The sequence below is a fragment of the Pygocentrus nattereri genome, chromosome 9 (assembly GCF_015220715.1).
Source record: "Pygocentrus nattereri isolate fPygNat1 chromosome 9, fPygNat1.pri, whole genome shotgun sequence".
Taxonomy (NCBI): domain Eukaryota; kingdom Metazoa; phylum Chordata; class Actinopteri; order Characiformes; family Serrasalmidae; genus Pygocentrus; species Pygocentrus nattereri.
This window is the reverse complement of record NC_051219.1, coordinates 44,585,085-44,604,482: the sequence shown is the minus strand read 5'-3', so window position 1 is coordinate 44,604,482 and position 19,398 is coordinate 44,585,085. Positions and strand designations below refer to the sequence as shown.

The 19,398-nt window shown below is 43.3% G+C and overlaps 1 protein-coding gene across 2 annotated transcripts in view; it reads right to left on the bottom strand.

The window, feature by feature from the left end:
* The window catches only part of tns2a (tensin 2a), a 126,502-nt gene that overhangs the window by 77,112 nt on the left and 29,992 nt on the right, over positions 1 to 19,398 (bottom strand). For both annotated transcript variants that reach the window (XM_037541169.1, XM_037541170.1), the window contains exons 2-3: positions 4,514 to 4,619; positions 3,461 to 3,498 (exon numbers count right to left, since the gene is read on the bottom strand). In XM_037541169.1, coding sequence (XP_037397066.1) covers positions 3,461 to 3,498; positions 4,514 to 4,619 — 144 coding nt within the window. The remainder of the gene's footprint in view (positions 1 to 3,460; positions 3,499 to 4,513; positions 4,620 to 19,398) is intronic.

The window sequence follows — 19,398 nt, the reverse complement described above, 5'->3', positions numbered from 1 at the left end:
CTGCTTCCGCTTGAGCACTTACAACAGCAACACTGATGAGCAGAGCGTGTACAGATCACTCAGGTCTTAGAGCTTGAAGCAAAACAGCCTCATCTACGTTTGCGCAGAGGAAAACAAGATTGTGCAATTAATAAAGGAATAAACTTGGTTATATAGAGAAGAAGAACCTCAGCACTGCTGTCTAACAAGTTAATATTACACTGAATGCAGTTTGTGCTTTAAAGTTGCTGCTTCAGCCGCTTTCAGAGGAACAGTTTTCACTCTCTCCCTCAAAGATGGTCAGAAACTGAGAGCGAGTGTTCGGTGTAGAGTAGATGTTTGAAGCTTCTTCAAGAAGCTTCTTCAGCTTCGCGATGTTTTAGTGTTTGACAGTTTTTCATTGCAGATTAAACGTATCATGAAACCAGCTGGAGTGCTTATAAACGCAAATGAAATGTCTGACCCTGATGACCCGGAGCGCCCCCTGCTGGGATGTGCGCGTTTAGCTCTTTGCCCCTTTAACTAGTTTATGGTTAGAGAGCTGTTTCAGCATCTCCAGCTAACATGACGTATCCAGACGTCAGCTGACGTTACTGCGCTCTGACAGCTGTGGAGATTTTCCACGAATCATTTATATCCTTTATTTAGTCTGGCCTCCCACATTGTTGTGTGTTCGGTTCTCCAGCAGTTCTAGACGCATCCTCGGATTTCAATCTATGACACAGATAAAGTGACTCACCTTTCTGTGGAGGCTGAAGTGACACAAGCGCCTGTATTTCTGAGGTTAGAAACGGAGCTTGTTTACTCAGCGTTTACACACCTCCATTTCTTGTGAAAAGGGCCTACTGCAGTAAACTTGCAGGGGCATTTTTTCCACCCTCCGAATTTCAGTCTTAGAAGTTTGTTGTACTTTCTGCTCATCCAGTAATCCCATACCAGCCCACTGTTCCGAGAAAACCAGCAGCTTCTTTGTTTAATAGGTTTGTCTTAATCTTCTCAGCAGTGAGCTCGGGGTCATTATCTTGAGCGGAGTGACTTTCCCTCCAAATATAACAGGAAGTACTCAAATTTGTTTGTTTTGATCAACATTCATGACCAAAATTCAAACTCCAGACGCGGTTACAGATCCCCAAGCTTGCACAGATGCACTCCATCATGCTGACGATGACAGACGGTTGTAGACAGATCTCAAATCTCATTCAGTCCATAAAACCTAATTCCACATCACAGACTGTGGTGCTGTAATGTTTTCTTTTTTCAGTAACAGCTTCTTGACAGCTACATATCCTCTCAAAGACCTCGGGGTGTTTTAGGATCTGTAGTAAGGTCTATCTGATATCTGCTCCCCTCAGAAACATCTCCTTTAGCCTTTTTAGATGCACATGAGAAAGACATTTGCAAGGCATCTAAGGCGAGTTTGGGTGGTTGAGTGTCTCTTTCGAGGGGTAAAAATGTCACTGACTACGTTTTTTACTCATCTCAAGACTGGAGTTTGTAAGCTTGGAGATCTGGAAGGATGGAAGGGTTAAAGGGTCAGTAGAGGGTGCGCAGAACTAAAGAGTGGACGAAATAAATACTGATAGAATTGATATTGTTCTTGGTGTTAGAGGCGTTTGTGTAGTTTTCTGTTAATAATGTGCTTCCAATTTTTTTCTGATGCTGAAAAATGAAAAACATTGTACTTAATGGCAATTCTGACTGGAAATTAAACGAGTGAAAGGCTGGTCTCTGGCTTGCACAGTATTGTATATGACTCAATCGACTTCCTTCATAAACAACACTGTCCAAGCAACCTTGCAGAATCCCTGCAGCCCTGGAACAAATACAGAGGGAACGACTTAAGGTGAATACTGGGAAAATGTTTGAGCACCGTCAGGGAAAAACAGATTATCGTCAGTCTTGACTCTAGCTGCTCTCGTGCTCTCCCAGATGGTCAATGAGGGCAGATTAGAGCCAAATCATGACAAAAGATCAGTCAGACTATCATCCTTCCTTGGATTAAGCTGTTAGGATGCCTCTAAAGCGTAAGCCATGATAACACGCTAAGACTGACAAGCCATGCAGTGGAACAGGGATTAGATGTGCCCCAGAGATTAGCAAGAGGTCTTTACCAAATCCAGGTCTTTGTCTTGACACCTAGACCATGCAATAGTCCACAAAACAATGACCGCTTCCGCAAAACATAATAACTGACTGTTTGCCTTTTAGGTCCAGTCCCATTTCTCCCCTCGCCCCTACCACTGAGCCCTTAGCCCTCTGTTTTAGGTGCTCTCGTCTAGGGTGTAGGGCGTCCCGATTCTAGTTGAGATAGAGGGGTGAGGTGAAGTGTTGGGGCTACTTGACCCTCCAAACGGAGGTTTCTCAGAGACTCCAAACAGAGAGATACGAGAAAAACAGAAAAGCCGGCGAGACGGAGAACAAGAGACCAAAGAAACCCACAAATGTGAGAATTTTCTCTGTTAAAAAATCACAATAACCATCATATTATCTCAGTTTAATGTGGTTTCAGTGGATTCTGGTCGTTTTTCTTCATAACAAGCATAAAAAAAATCACTAACAGCATGCTAACGTCTCGGCAGCTAGTTGGCTAAACTTCCCGTTCCACCTTAAATAGTCCATCAGTTCTGACGCCTGAAAAGCCAGAATGGAACAGCTGCTCCATTTAAGGTGGAACAGAAAAATTCAAACAAGAATCTGGAGAATCTCTGACTTCAGCTTCACATCACTGAAGAATTAGGGGGGGTGATAATAAATAATTGCCCTCCTCTTTGAAGGCGTATGATCCCTAAATGTAACTAAAGCCCAGCAGTGAGGAGCTGAACTTTCCCCTCCTCTGCTGTCCCTGCAGACGGGCAGGGTCGCCTACAGAGCGGCGCTAGTAGCTGTTAATGAAGTGATGCTCTTTTATTAGAGGGTCTCATTTCAGAGGGAAGATCTCAACCACTGCCCTGTAGCTCTGTAAAGAAGGGGTAGGGGTAAAAATAAGAAATGGGACTGGGCCTTAGTCAAACAATCCATTTTCCAATGCATCATTTCTAACTGAGGGAAAAGATCTATGCCAGTGAACGACCAACTGATTCATCAGTGGCCAAATGATTCTCTAACCAGATACAATAGCGTCTTCCAAAGCGTGATGCATGCATTCCTGGCCTAAAACTGCAGCTTACTGGCTTCTGCAGCTCTGATGTGACTAGGTGTGCCAAGTCAGCCAGCGGCCAGAGTTGGCATTCAGCGCTCTTATCAAAGAACCTTTCACAAGAGCAGCCCTGGGCTCGGGCACGGCTGGCAGCAGCAAAGCCCCAAGACATAGAAGCCTTCAGAGTGAGAGAGAGAGGCATAGGGGTCTTCAGAGAGAATTAGCTGTGGGGTGTACTGAGATATCATGCCTTTTTACGCCTGCCATTGTCGGTGTGCAGACGGTTGGTGGGTGATGGTGCAAGAAAGCAACTTTAGGTAAAATGTAAACACAGCAAACCCTTACCTTGCTTTCACATTTCTTGTGAGTGGCTGTTTTGCAGACTGCAGATGACAGAGAGAACACAATGCACAGATTTAGTTAGACAAAGAGCAGCAGGAGAATGCTAATCAGAATTCAGTAACACTTTCTATGAACATTTTATAATGCATTTATAAGGCATTATAAACATGGCTATAAATATTTATAAAAATGAATTACAGTGCATTACACTTCATAGCCATGCTTATTACGCATTATGGATTGTTAATATAATGCATTATGAATAGTGTTAATAACATGTTATAACGTCAGTGCCAAAGAAGTCAGTCCCAGCTTGGAGAGCATAAAGACAAATATGAAGTTTATTTACTGAGATTTCTAGTGTTTTATTTCTCGGCGCTGGGGCTGTTAGAGCTGCATCTTCAGGGCTTCAGTCCTGAATGTTTTGATGCTCCAAACAGGCCGTCCACCGTCCGCCCAGCGTCCCACTTTAAATGCTTCACTACATTACATCACAGCAAACCAAGTACCAAAACACCTCTGATGTTGCTCCAGTTTAAACTCTGACATTTGAAGCCTGTAATGAGCTTTATTGTGTTTTAGTGTTTCATTAAATCCTTCAGTAAATTCTTCAACTTGAAGCCTCAGTCTGAACCCTGGAGGAGGCTTTAGTCCAGTATGCTTCACTTTACTGAGAGCGGACTAATACAGCTTATGAGCTCTTATAATTTGCTATGAACCGTACTTATAATGGATTATGTTAGCAATTCATAATTGATAATGAACATGGCTATAATGTGTAATGCATTATTATAAATATCCATAGCCATGGTTATGATACCTTATGAATGCATTATAACATGTTATGAATGTGTTTATAGATGCTTACAAACATGACATTCATAGAAAGTGTTACCCAAAGTTCTTTAACAGGTTCCTGAACTACGTTTCCCCAAGCCACACTTTCACTAACTACTGAATGCTAATCATTTAAGAGCAGCCAGAACCTGTAAATCGGCTCAAAAGTCAATGAAGTTGTCTTAGTGTGCTAAAAAAAACAAAGGCAATAAGACTCACCTCGGCAGAAGGAGCCCAGGCTCTCTATACTCTGCTTACACACCCCACACTGACGCTTCTTCTTAAAGGTCTTTTCTTTAAAGACATGGGGCTCTCCTTTCGTTGCCTGCACAAAGGAAAAACCCATTAGAGACCCAAGGAACCGCATCCCGTTTTCTCCGACTGCATCCGTCACCATCTCTCATTTTTGCGTGTACCTCTGCGATCTTGTTAGAGCTTCCCCTTCAAGCAGAGCGTCTCATCTTTCAAAGGACAAAACCTTGGCGTAACAGAGTTAATCTCACTGTGACACACCTCGTCTTAAGACAGGAGAGCAGAGAGATCACATGCAGCAACAGGTCCACTCCAGTGATCCCTGAAGTCCTGGCCAGTGTTAATGCTGATCATTTCACACATGATCTGCCCATCAAGCATTTGAAGACTCCTCTCCTTCGGTTGAATGTTTATCGCACTAGAAGAGTAGGTGACTTTCCAAACTTTTGTTAGAAGCACTTATGGAAAAGTAAGTGAGGCCGACATCACAACAAATATACAAATGCACAGAGTAGGTCATTGAACTCTTTATCCCGGTGCTAGTACCGTACTGTCCTCCTCCAAATAAAGCTGGTTAACATTTAATCTATTACCCATTAATGCAAAATAACAAAGAAAACATGTTAATGTGTGTAAGATGTAGAGACGGCATGACACTACGTCTTTTTCTTTACACAAATAAGGAAATCTTGAGCACAGGCCAATACAACACGTGGTGCTGGGCTGAACCCGTGGGGAGTAAAAGTGAGGAGGTGCTGTGTCCTTCACTTTGGTTCTCCTCCTACATGGCCTGCTGTTAGTGTGTGTGAGGGTGGACAACATGGACAGGCTGCTGACTGGCTACAGCTGCTAAAGTAGAACCCTACGCTGCACACTGTGATGTTTTAAATATCTGGCATTTTTACATTAAGTTCTATGGCTGTAGTGATTTAAAAGACAATAATATGGTGGGTCCAGCAAACCACTGAGTGACAAACACATCAACACCACACACGGGTTTAAGGTACTGTAATCTTTGGATCGGTTGTGCTTCAGATCCCTTCCCCAAGTGGATGAATCTGATGATTGTATGTGCACTGAATGTGACTATTCAAAGAGAGCTCAGAGGATATAAGTGAATTATCCGCTATTGTCACCATATTTTCATCATATAATTTGGGATGCAGTTATGAATTTTTATGACTTGAACTTCTTTACAGCCAAACTGCATGCAAAGATTTTTGCCAATATGATTGAATACATTTCGATTATAGACTGAGACTGTGTTTACTAACCCTAACTGTAACTCTACTCACAAATCTGATGAAAATTCAGTTTATATGCTCAGGACAAGTAATCAGATCCAAAATGACGCGCAGAGAACCACTTAGAGTGAACGTTACCATGACAACCAGCATCAGGTGAGTCCAGTCAGAGTGAGATGAGCAGCAGTGAGCAGTGATTGTGTTTTTAGCTGCTTTAAAATGACGTCAGACTCAGGAAAACGTCCTTCACACGTCCTTATTAAAGAAGGCCGAGAGGAAGACGTCGTGCTCTGAGACACATAAGCTGGACGTCCGTCCTACCGCCGTCTTTTAAAGATCAGAGCATGAACTTCGTCTCCTCTGCAGGCCAGTTTCTGTTCCACTGTGTTGAACGGTATAAACTCTCACTGTGACGCGACGCACAAGCAGAACTGACTGAAACTTTCCGATAGGGAATGTAATCGGATACAGACGTTTACACGGATATTATTCTTCTATTTAACTGATTATTTACAGGATTACCCACCTCGATCAATCGGATAGAAACTGGACTAGACTATTCTGAGTGAGGTGTTTACATGGACGTATTGTGCGATTAGTCAGATTATTAACAGATTATCAGACTGCATGTAAACGTGGCAGCTGTATGGGGTAAATTAAACACACTAGCACATTTCCAGTACCTTTTATCAGCCAAACTTGCAGTACAAAGATTCTTAATGAAGCATTTTATGAGCAGTCCATTTTAAATGAGATGCCCATTTAAATATTGATAATATTTTACATAAGGTGAATAAAATGCTATACTGAAAGGAAGAGGCAACACTGTTTAGGACAAGGAGTCATGCAAAACCATGCAATGACATCCTAGTATAGGTGTAGCAGCAGCATTCAGATACAGTATGAATGCACTTACCTGGCTCATAGTATTTATGTCATGCAGTTGCAGCACAAAACCCCATTGGCTGAATGTGGAGTAGTATTTTCCATTTGAGACCTAACGACAAGCTGGACCTCCTTATCCATGTGACATTAATGTGTGAAGACTTATGATGTGGCCCAATCCAAGACCTCTACCTTCTGAATGATCATTTCAGGCTTTACAGGGTGATGCTCACCACATTGTAGCTTGTTTTTCTTGTCCTCATTTACTAACACAACTTCTTTCAATTTTAATAAAAAAAATCTTAATTTCAATTACAATTAATCATTAAATTGTAAGCGTATAGTGATATGTGTAGATCATAAAACACACGTTCTGTTCATTTGAGGGGAGATTTTATAAGAATAAATAAATAAAATAAAAATTTACCTTCATTTCATGCAGCTACTGAATAATTTGCCTTACGATTTAGGCAAGCAAACCAAAATACACCCTGCTCCTTTTGTAACTGAGGCACTTAATTGATGATGAACATCTACAAGTAGGCTCAAACTCTGACATCACACAGAGTGCATGAGGGCTTTTTCAAGCTAGATCTGTTAAGGATTGGATTCAACTTATTCCCGTTTTCCTTCAATACCTAATCCAGCCTGATGCCGATGGCTGGAATCAGATCAGGTCGTCTCTGACTGAAAGCATTTTGGAAAGCTGGGGGTCCTCAGACAGTGATAAAATCAACACGTACCAAGTGTTCACCCACAGGAACATTTCACCAGCTTTCTCCGAGACCACTGTGTTGTGTCTCTATTTAACAGGATAATGCAGCTTTGTCCTGGGCTGTGTGTTTTTCCGTTTGGGAGCTCATTTCCACTCCCCTCTCCCTCCAGCACTGGGCACTGTTTGGACAGCTGGCGAGAGTTGCAGTGCATGCCCACTCGATGCCATACAGCGCTGCATTGTACACACTCTGACTGGCACCATCTCTCTCTCTGACACACACACACACACACACAGATACTGTAATACTACCTTTACAGTTTTCCATTGACCAGCCTGCTGTGCAAAAGAGCCTGACCATTCATTTATTTAATTTCCAGTCAAAACAGCCAAAAGGTACAAGATATCCATTATTTAGTGTCACGAAAAAGCAGGAAACATATATTTGAAAGAAGAATTACCCACTCACACAGTTTTCATGAAGATTCTGATGTTCTCTTATTTGGGGTTTGTTCTTAGGTGAGAACAGAATCTACACAAGCTCGAGCCATGAGGTCACTACAAGCTGGATGACAGACATAATTTATACTATACATTGGAATTTTATGATCCATTTCAGGCAGCCTCGTAAACTCCGTGGGACCACCGGTGGGTCATATTCCATGAGCTCCATTCAGAAGCTGGGCGACGTGTGAGGCTGTAGCTCTTCTCTCCAGTCTAATAGACGGTGACGTCATTTTAAACCCTTATAATAAAAGAAGCTGAACTTTGTTTTTCTACTGAAAGTCGAGCCGTTTTTCCCCAAATCTGGGCTCTAAACTATAAACAGACGGCGTCTCTTCAGTGATCTGCTCTGGAAACATCACTTTTAGAGAACAACACAAAGAGCGGCGCAGATTTTTGGACTTTAGCAGTAAATTGTAAGCAGGTAGTGATGTGTGGAGATCATAAAACACACGTTCTGATCATTTGAGGGGAGATTTTAGAAAATAAATAAATATTTACATTTATTTCATGCAGTTACTGAATAATTCACCTTAGGATATGACCGTGTAAATTCAGATGGACAAACCCAAATATAGCCTGGAGAATAAGAGGTTAAACAGTGTTTTACTGACAAATATGATTGACTCCAACAGCAGAAACTCACAGTCATAAATAATATAAATATTATAGCACAGGGGGTGGAGCTACCCACTCTTCCTGCTCCGGTTCAGCCCGTACTGCTGTGACGCAGTTAAACAGGGAGTCACTTAAATTAGCTTCCCTAATAGCACAACCACTGAAAATCTGTCTATTTGTGAAGGATTGCAAGAATCATGCAACCATAAAAAAATGAATTATCGGCACTTTATTGGTGATATCATCACAGGTACCGTGGGCCACGAGCATCAGCCAATATCAATAGATTGTTCAGGGCCTGGTATTTTCACTTCCTTCTGCATTGTTGCTGTAACGTGACCTAACCTGAAGTTCAGGAGCCAAAAGGAAACCTTTCGGCTCCTTTACGAATCATCCTGGGGAGATCTGGCTGCTAACGAAGAGCGACATTCAGTACTTGGGCACAAGCACACACAAACATAACACTACCTCGCTCAGAAATCAAGGTCATGCTCAAGAACCCTCTGGAAGATGAGACGGTAATGAGTGGAATCGCTCACACTAAGTGACCACCACTTTAAAAGCCCCTGTTGATTGGCTGATTTCAAGAGCAAGATCTAAACAAGCAGCCAGGCATGCGTCCAGATGTAAAGCAGGACGGTCATTTCTGCCTGAGTGATTTTCTGCTCTCAACAAACCAGATGACTGGTTGAGAGGATAGAGCCAGTATTGTATCTCCTTTAAAGCAGAACACAGGGGTTGTTTATAAGGGGTTCAAAACATGGCATTCACTTTTAATTTAAGGAAGCAGCTATGGGCAATCCCAACACCCTCCCTCACCCCGTCTAACCCCAGCAGAGTGGTCAGTTAGCGTGAATAGGGCACACGGTGATGTCCTGCTTCCTGAGGAAGGGATAGCCTGGAATACACTGCAGAATTGTGTTGCTGACACAAGCAGATTATGCTTAAAACTAAAGGGATCAGATTTAAACTGTACAGCCCTGTAATTATCAGGCTGAAGTGGCATGAATCCGATTTCCTGCCCTAATGTGAATCAGATCTGGTGTTTTCAGGGCTGTGTGGACACAAATCTGATATTTTCAAATCAGACCTGAGCCACTTTCATATGTGGTCCTAGATCGGATACGTATCCGATTCGTGGCCATGTGACCTTAACGTGACGCTCAGATCGGAACTCATGCACTTTTTCTCCATCATTCAGCGTTACCACGGCAACAGCGCCGAACAGACCTCAAAGCCTGTGAATGGTGGAAAAGCAGCTCGTCTCACCTTTTTCACCTTTTTCTGGCTCTAATAATGAAGCTGAGAGCTGATCAGAGTTAATGATCTTCTCAGCGAAGCTCGTTCTGCTCGTTAGTTTGTGCTGATGATGCAGTGATTCAGTCACGTGACGTCACTGAGTAGGAGGAGCTCATGAGGGTCAGTTCAGGCCGGTTCATCACATTAATGACAGATTTGAGTCACTGACCTAAACGAGTGAGAAGCATCGAGTCAGAGAGATTGGATTTGGGAAATGAGGCTTGTAATGTGAACGTGGCTACAGAGAACATTGCTGTCAATTTTAAAAAATTTGCTTCATCACATGTGCAGAATAATGAGAAGATCTCAACTGGAAGGCTTTAGTTGTATGAAATCTTTGAATCTATTTCTATTCTTGTTTCTTGCTTTGCCGTCAAAATAAGGAACTGATCAGGCCTGTCGGGATCTTGGAATTTTAGCTGACGATCAACTGTCACAAGCATTGGCGATTAACAATTGAAATGTCTTCTTTTTTTCCCACTGTATTCAAGTATAAAAGTACAAGCAGTTACGTAAAGTGGCCAAACTGGCTGAGAAGGCCAAACTGAGCTTCCTTCCTAGTTATTGTTATTTAGTAGCTCTGAACTGACGACAGAAACAGATCAAGCTTAAATGAACAGTTAGTGAGAACATATGTTGCTTTCACAAGACCCACATCTCTCAATAAATGTACATCCCTCAAACCAACACACAGAAACAAACCTGCTCTGATTGGACATGTGCTGGTATTTGTAATTCAGTATAACGCAATTTACACAACAGTTAGTTGTTGCTGTTGCTGTAGCTGATTGCCACACCGTTGCTAAGCAACGACTCTGACAGCTGTAGGAGACGCTCGAGCCATCTGAACGTTTTTCCTTCTGACTTTGCCACAAACAGAAAACGGACGCTGTTAAGATCACATCTGACCGACAGCTGATTTGGTCCGACTCTGAAGACGAGACGGCGCTAAATTCCCAAACTGTCGTTGCCACTGAGCAGCTTTTCAGTCGGCAGCTGTGACAGAAGAACAGCTGAACAACCTGGAATCAGCCAGAAATGAACCCAACACCATTCGCCAAACTAAACGGGCTGTAAGAAGCTTCACAGACCGGCTGGAACAAAACAACATTAATACTGATCTGGACAAACTGACCAAACTGAGCTGAACCTGATATTGGGTCAGTTTTACGGCTCAGTCTGATTCGGTCCGACTCTGAAGATCAGACACGTCTGGCGAATGGTGTTGGGTTCATTTCCGGCTGATTCCAGGTTGATCAGCTGTTCTTCTGTCACGGCTGCCGACTGAAAAGCTGCTCAGTGGAGACGACAGTTTGGGAATTTAGTGTAAGGAGCTGGAGAACGAACTGCCGGCTGAGCAGCGAGTGGGCGGAGCTCGTTACTCTGACGTAGCAACGAGCTGCTCGTTAAGGAGCTCTAATTGGGAGGAAGGAGCTGAACATTAAAACATATTAAACGCCGCGTTAACGGCCAGTTTTTATTTAACTGTATTTTATTAACTGTATCTTACTGTATTTATTTAACTGCTGTATTAAAGCAGTAGAGCACTCGAGGAGGGAGTTATCACCAATAACATCACGGCTGTGATCTGGTGGCTGTAGATCATCACAGCTGGGATGTTATTCCATGATAACACGCTCCCTCTCAAGATCTATTGCTTAAATTAAACATGCATGGTAACGCTCTGAATACCTTCAAGCTGGGATTTTGTGAACACAGAGCAGCTCTCCTTTCACAAACTCCTACTGCTCTCTCATGTAGCCACAGCACGGCAGAAGGAGGAGCAGACAAACACATTTTACTCACCTCTCACTCGTTTTAGGAAAGGAAAAATGCTCAGTTTAATGAAAAGGCATGAAAGCATCTCAGACTTAACCTGTGCAGATCCATTAGTCTTGCATTCAGTTGAAATATTTACAGAATGATTCCCTCTATATCTACAGCAGCCGAAGGAAAAAAGGACACCTAAACGTCTTTGTTTGTTCACGGTCTGTGTGTAGAAAACAAATCAACGGTCGTTAGCTCGATGCTATCATATACTGAAGAATCTCATTTCCTCGCCAGCAGAAATGATCATTGTCATCACGAGTGTATCTGATAAACAAGAGGCCCAATGTTTCCACATTACGCACTGTTATATAATGCCTGGCGTGGCATGATGCTGATGATTATACGATACATCATTTATAGGTTCAATAGTATAGTAGCTCATATATTAAAGTACAGTAGGATGCTCCATGCAGTGTTTTATAGAAGGATTCATCAACTCCAATCTCGAGTGACAACTCGACAGGTGTTGGAAACGTTCCTCAGAGATTCTGGTTGGTTATTTGAGTTCCTGTTGTCTTTCTATCATCTGGAACCAGTCTGCCCGTTCTCCTCTGACCTCTCACATCAACAAGGCATTTTCGTCCACACAACTGACCGCTCACTGGATGTTTCCTCTTTTTCGGACCGTTCTCTGTGAACCCTAGAGATGGTTGAGCGTGAAAATCCCAGCAGATCAGCAGTTTCTGAAATACTCAGACCAGCCCGTCTGGCACCAACAGCCACGCCACGTTCAAAGCCCCTTAAATCCCCTTTCTTCCCCGTTCTGATGCTCGGTCTGCACTTCAGCAAGTCGTCTTGACCACCTCTACACGCCTAAATGCAGTCGTGTGATTGGCTGATTAGCTATTTGTGTTAACAAGCAACTGAACAGGTGCACCTAATAAAGTGGCCGGTGTGTGTGTGATAATATTGTATAATATATGATAAAAGGTTAATTATCCTGATCGCATTGTTCTCAGGACTGACACATGACTAGCTGTGATGTAAGTAATCACAGTCAACATGAATAATTGCAATCAGGCAATTTTTACTGTGTGTTATGTAATAATTACGACAGGCCTTTCACGGACACAGGCTGGAAGAGATAAGCGTGCTGGACCTAAGAGCCTCGTAACCACATAACACAAAAACAACACAGAATTACAGATTTAATCCAAAATGTTGCTACATTACTTAATAAACTCCCTACAGGCAGGACACAGTGTTATAGAGTGTCCCATGACAACAGTTAGGTGTTATGCTGTAAATCTCCACCCACAGCCTGAACAGTCTCTTTCTGATCCAACAGGCTCACGTCTGACCAGCTGAGACAATGACGTGAGATATGATTAGGAATATGTGAACAAATTAGGCTCCGAAAAAGATGGTTTATGGGGAGGACAACGCAAACTCTGTTCAACGGCTTGGCTGATTCTGCTACTCTTGCAGTTGTAATAAACCAGCCATCTTAAAAGCTATCAGTGGAGGATGAAGTTCACAAACCATGGACTTGAGTTAAAGTCGAGACCCCCAGGGTAAAATATTCCTCCAGTAAAAGTAGAGGTTCCTCCCTTTAGACCTCCACTTGAGTAAAAGTACTAAAGTATTTCCCTTCAAATGTACTTAAGTATAAAGTAAAAGTACTAAAAGAGGAATTCTGGCTCTGATGTCCTGTTATCATTTTTATAACCAGACTGGCTTCATGAACTCATTTCAGGTGAAAGTCCTCCAGCGTCTCTCTTGGTAAACCAGTCTTTTAATAGAACGTCATTAATTAGTGACGCTGACGTCTATTAAAATGATCAGAAGCACAAAACACTGAAGGTAAACAGTTTCCATCAGGGAGAACCGAGTGGCTCTGAAATCACTTTTTACACACAAGCAAAGTTTCAGTTTCAGATTTATTTACAACTTAGTTCCAAGTTTAAGTTGAATAAAAACTGGCTTTAAACTCAGGATCACAGATGAGCTCCTTTACTATGTTGATCTGTAGGCGTCTGTTCATAAACATAAACCAGCCCAAACTCATTTACTATAAAATGAAATGGTGTTTGTAGAAATTCAGAAAAAAGCCGCGTCAGTCTCGACTGCATATGTGGACATATTTCTATATTGAGCTCTATTTACACAAAGTTAGGTTAGTTCATCATTTATGTTGAACAGACTCTCCCAAAGTTTTACGCTGCTGCGCTGACGTTGAACCGCGTGCTGCACTGGGTCGGTATGACCAACAGGTCAAAACCAGCTCTAAACAAAGTGACCGCTGGGCCCTGATTGGTGCTCTGGCTTTGCGCTTCTTTCGTTTTGACATGTTACGTTTTTATACACACAGAAACCAAAAGGAACGACAGATTTCTCAAAATGTAGGAGGAAAAAGTCGGATATTAGACTCTGAACTGTAGTGGAGTGAAAGGAGAAAGTCCAGAACGGAGAAACTTCAGTACAGATACACCAAAAATACTAAAGTACAGAAACTAATTACATTTACTCAGATACTCAGTTACTGTCCAGCACTGCATGCTATTCATTCTTCCCTATTATACACTTTACACCCAAAGCCTGTCAAAAACAAATGAAGGCTAAAAAGTATCAGGCAATGTATTTTTATCGCTCATGCCAAAAACTTGTGATTCCATTTGTGCGTCATGTGTTTACTTTTTGGCATATTTACAAAAAGCGACTCCAGCGATTCTTTGCATTACGTTGAAATTTAATGCTGAACGAACCAAAATTTCTTTTGGTACTTCCATAACAAGTTAGAAAGTTTTCAACAATCTGCCTTGAAAAGCACAGCAAAGATAAAGACTCGGCAGAATTTTTAACATCATAACTCTATGACAGCAATTCGATGTTCTGCTGTTTAACTTCGTAAACCTTCGGCAACACTTTCTCAATATTTACAGAAAACAGTGACCACGGTAACAGCTAAAGCATTCGGTGCATTATGCTACCTGAACCCCACAAGATCGTGTTGATTTCATTTAAGGCTGGACAGCTTAAGTACGGGGGTAAAAAAGCCTCTTACCTTTTCAACCCGACAGCCCACAAGGGTCAGTGCCCAACTGGAAAAACGATATATGCGTAAACAGCTGTCTATACTAGCCACCCCTACTAGTGCTAACCTCGTGAGGTGTGACTGGATGACCCCACAACAGGCTCCTCTACTGCCCAGCCAACAACATGTTGACAGCAGGGTAGCCCAGGCAGGGACTGCTCCTTGGGTATGGAGCACAGACAAGGAGGGCCTGTTCGCTTAATTTTAGCCACCCAGAGCCAGAGGCTCTCCAGTCAAAAGATGGCCTTTGAGAGCGAGGACCCTCCCTTTCTCGCTCCACTTCAAGCCCAAATGAAAGAACAGAGGAGGGATTGAACACAGGGCGAACAATCTTCACACACACACAGAAATAGACACCACCAACTGGCAGACACACACACACAGACACACATAGACTGCAGAAGCAGAACGGAAGCGCACGTGTACAATAGTGTCTCAAACAGACCTTCACTTGCTCTTCAACACCTCCAACCAAGCTTCTGAAGACGCATGACAAGTTTACTTACAGTAATACAGCAACTCAAAGGCTCGGCTGTCATGCACAAGTACAAGACCTTAGATATCCTTCAGGACCAAGAGCTCCACTGGTGACCAGACTCATGAGGTGTGCATCAAGTCTTAAAGACCACGTGAGGAGCACCATCGCCTTGTGTCTGCCAATTAGAAGATCAGCAAATGACAGCAGCTGATCCCTCAGAGACGAGACCTGAAACCACTGGAATGCCTGCTGCATTGCAAACAATGAAATCATGGCAAACCTAGAAATCCTTTCACTGTGTTAGTGCAGGTCCTCATCCCCGTTCCTCGAGGACCACAGCCGGCATACATTGTTTTCTGCCAACATAATTCATCCAACTAATCAGCCTGAGAAGCGGGAATGTTAGAGCACGGAAACACTATGTGCAGGACAGGCATACTCTACACAAGCGTCAAACACAAAGCCCGCAAGCCAAGTCTGGCACATGGCACAATCCTATTCATCCGGTAAAATGATTTAAATTTTCTATTAATATTAGCCCAATTCAGCATGAGCTGCACTACAGTTCCCAGCATGCACTGCAATGTAGTGTGTGCTCCCACACCCTCCCTAACCTGCCGTACACAATAGGTATCTGCAGCTGAAGTACTCTATTGTCTTATATGAAACTACACTATACTTCCAAAATTATTCAGTCACCCATCCAAATCACTGAATTCAGGTGTTCCAGTCACTTCCATGGCCACAGGTGTATAAAGCCGAGCCCCTCGGCCTGCAGACTGCTTCTACAGACATTAGTGAAAAAATGGGTCGCTCTCAGGAGCTCAGTGAGTTCCAGCGTGGTGCCGTGATCGGATGCCACCTGTGCAGCAAGTCCAGTTGTGAAACTTCCTCACTAATAAATATTCCACAGTCCACTGTCAGTGGGATTATAACAAAGTGGAAGCGATTGGGAACGACAGCAACTCAGCCACGAAGTGGTCGGCCACGTAAAATGACAGAGCGGGGTCAGCGGATGCTGAGGGGCATAGTGTGCAGAGGTCACCGACTTGCTGCAGAATCATGGGCTGGATGTCAGGGAACCAGCCCTGTGACCGGAAGGTCGCCGGTTCGATCCCCTCGGCTGACAGTCCATGACTGAAGTGCCCTTGAGCAAGACACCTAACCCCCAACTGCACCCCAGGCACTGTGGACAGGGCTGCCCACGCTGGCTTTGAGCACCTCAGGCTTGTTCTCCTGGCTCAGGTAACCAACTAAAAAACCAACAACCTTGCCTTAAATCGATCAGGAGGATCTCTTTTTCTTTTCTTTTTTATTTTATTTTTTTGGGGAAAGTCTTTTGAAAAGAACATGGAAGAAAATACCAAATTACAATTATCAATCAGCACCACAATTATAGCTAAGGACAGTTCCATTGTGGGCCTATTGAGGTGCTTTCCTTTCAATGCCCGTTTACTTTTATGTCCTTATACACACACAAATACCTGTTTACATACACACAAACCTCCTTTTCTCATCTTTGCTCCTCTTATGGTAAGCATGTTTTGACAATACCATCCAAATCAATATTCCTTTTAAAGAGGGAGGTAAAACTTAACAGTAGTAATAAAAATAATACAAATAAGAAATAAAATAAATATATAAAGAAAATAAATGAATATGTAAAGGAAGGAAAGGAGGGGAAAAAAAAATCTGACTTTCCCTTCAGATAAGCTCCTTGAATAGAGAGAAAGAAACAACAACAACAACTATTTACGTTGCAAAAGGGGAAGCATAGTCTTTGATTAAGAAGAGAAGAAATAACAAAAAAATAGGTCAATAAAACCTACATAAATTCTGGTCGGGGGGTCTATATATACTGGCCACTTAGACCAAATCTGGCCGAATTTACCGTTCTGAATTCTTAAGGAACAAGTTAGCTTGTCATTTTCTAGTGATTGCTTTCTTACCTGCCGCCAGCAAGGCCTTCACCAATTTAGGAAGATCTCTTTTTCAACCACCCAACAAACCATCTTCTATTTTCTTCTCCACTGATCTGATAAAATCGATCGCTCGAACTGATACGCTCAAAAAGCGACACGTTATCAGGATGTTGATTAGCTGCCTTCGTCACACTTATTTCACAAATTCGAGAGATTTCGCAACTAGTTGCTTGAAACACTCATGACACTGAATTTCACTTCAAAGTTTCACCACGTGAAGCCAGCCTAAGGGGCGACGCTGGAGAACCACTGTCCAGGAAGGAGACTATGAGAGCTCTCTGTAGTCTGTAGATCCTAAACTCTTGCATGCCTGTGGTCTGTTCCTATATGTTCCCCCTTTCATTATGACCAAGACTCGCTCAGTGGGGGATATCCGAGTGTGTATGTGTGTGCACCCCGTTGAATCAGTGCATCCCAACAGGGTGGGACAGGCAGAAGAGGGAACTGCCTGAATATGTGTGTGTGTGTGTGTTGGTGCGATGGCTGGAACCGGCCTGTATGTGTGCATGTGTGGAGGGTGGGACAGGCAGTAGGGGAACAGAGACTGCCTGTTCCAGAGATGAGGTCAGCACAGCACTATTACAAGCTTCCTGCCCTCGCCTCTCCTCGGCCTTCTCGACATATCTTGCACGTTTCCATGGAGCTGGTTCTTCGCGAACCCTCCAGAACCCCCGTCACAGACTGCAGACCTCACAGTTGGATGCTGCAAGCAAGTTTCCTTGCATGGAAAAAGGCCTTTCTGTGTTTTCCCAATGGAAAATCACCACTCAAATGGCAATGTATTAGTTTGTGCAGTCAATCCTTATTGCCCAAGGACTATCTGACTATCATCAGTGAGTCTGGTGCGTTTTAAAGCTTAGTGTGGCCAAGAACCACCTACTTTGACAGGATGGGTTAACCATGGGCTGGTTAACTTGCAAAATCATGCAAAATAACCAAGCACAGACATGATGGTACATTCAGGAGGGAGGTGTCTGATCCACTCATACCAGCACAACACATTAACACATCGCCACCATGTCAGCGTGAGTATTAATTGACAGATATTGTAAAAATGCACCTAAATTAGTCTGTAATTCATCAGCTGTCCTGCTGCAGTGGAACTGTGTGAGCTCTGGGCTCGTCTAACTGACCAGTCACACTGCAGGCACACTAATCATGCAGCAGTCTATTAGCAGCTGGCTTTTATCAAGGAAGAACATGAGCAGCACAATGTTATCGACTTACTAAATATAACACTTTAGCTTTCCTGAGAATCCTCCGAGAGACCGGAGACCTTGAGACTGCGGGATACGGGCCGGAGGAAACGTAAATCACACACAGCACTGGACAGATTCACAGTCGCACAACCAGGAGCTCACGTGCACAAACACATACATATGTACAGAAACACTGCCAGGCTATTGTTCATAACACCCTATTACTCATCTAGAACTCCAAGGTTCTTCCATCCATGTGTGCGGTTAACCATTTTACATCATCAGCAGCCAGAACCACTTACGTCAGAGCTAAAAGCTGAAAAACACTCACAAAACTAATGTTTTAAAAAATACTGTTACAGTAAGAGATGGTCCGATACCACTTTTCATCTTTATATCAATACCGATATAGAAACTTTAAGTCTGGGCCAACACTGATATGTATTATTGTAAAACTACCAAGCCTTAAAACAAGCTATTTTAGCAGATAGGCACCTAAAAGTAGGCAAGAAATGCAAACCACACTAAGGTTATCTTATATATAATATAACATGGACACCTGACTGACTGCTCACGTGCCACTCTGGATGCCATCGGACTGGTCGACGGCATCAGAGGTCTCATAGGTCTCAAGGCCCTGTAGTAACAGCGTGAATTACTGTAATATTACCACATTTAAGTGGCGTCTGATGGTTAGAGGTACAAATGTATGACTCACACCATCAGACTCACACCATCAGGCTCACGCTATCAGGTTCACACCATCAGGCTCACGCCATCAGGCTCACTTCATCAGGCTCACTTCATCAGGTTCACGCCATCAGGCTCACGCCATCAGGTTCACGCCATCAGACTCACGCCATCAGGCTCACGCCATCAGGTTCACGCCATCAGGCTCACGCCATCAGGCTCACGCCATCAGGTTCACGCCATCAGACTCACTTCATCAGGCTCACGCCATCAGGCTCACGCCATCAGCCTCACGCCATCAGGCTCACGCCATCAGCCTCACGCCATCAGGCTCACGCCATCAGGCTCACGCCATCAGCCTCACGCCATCAGGC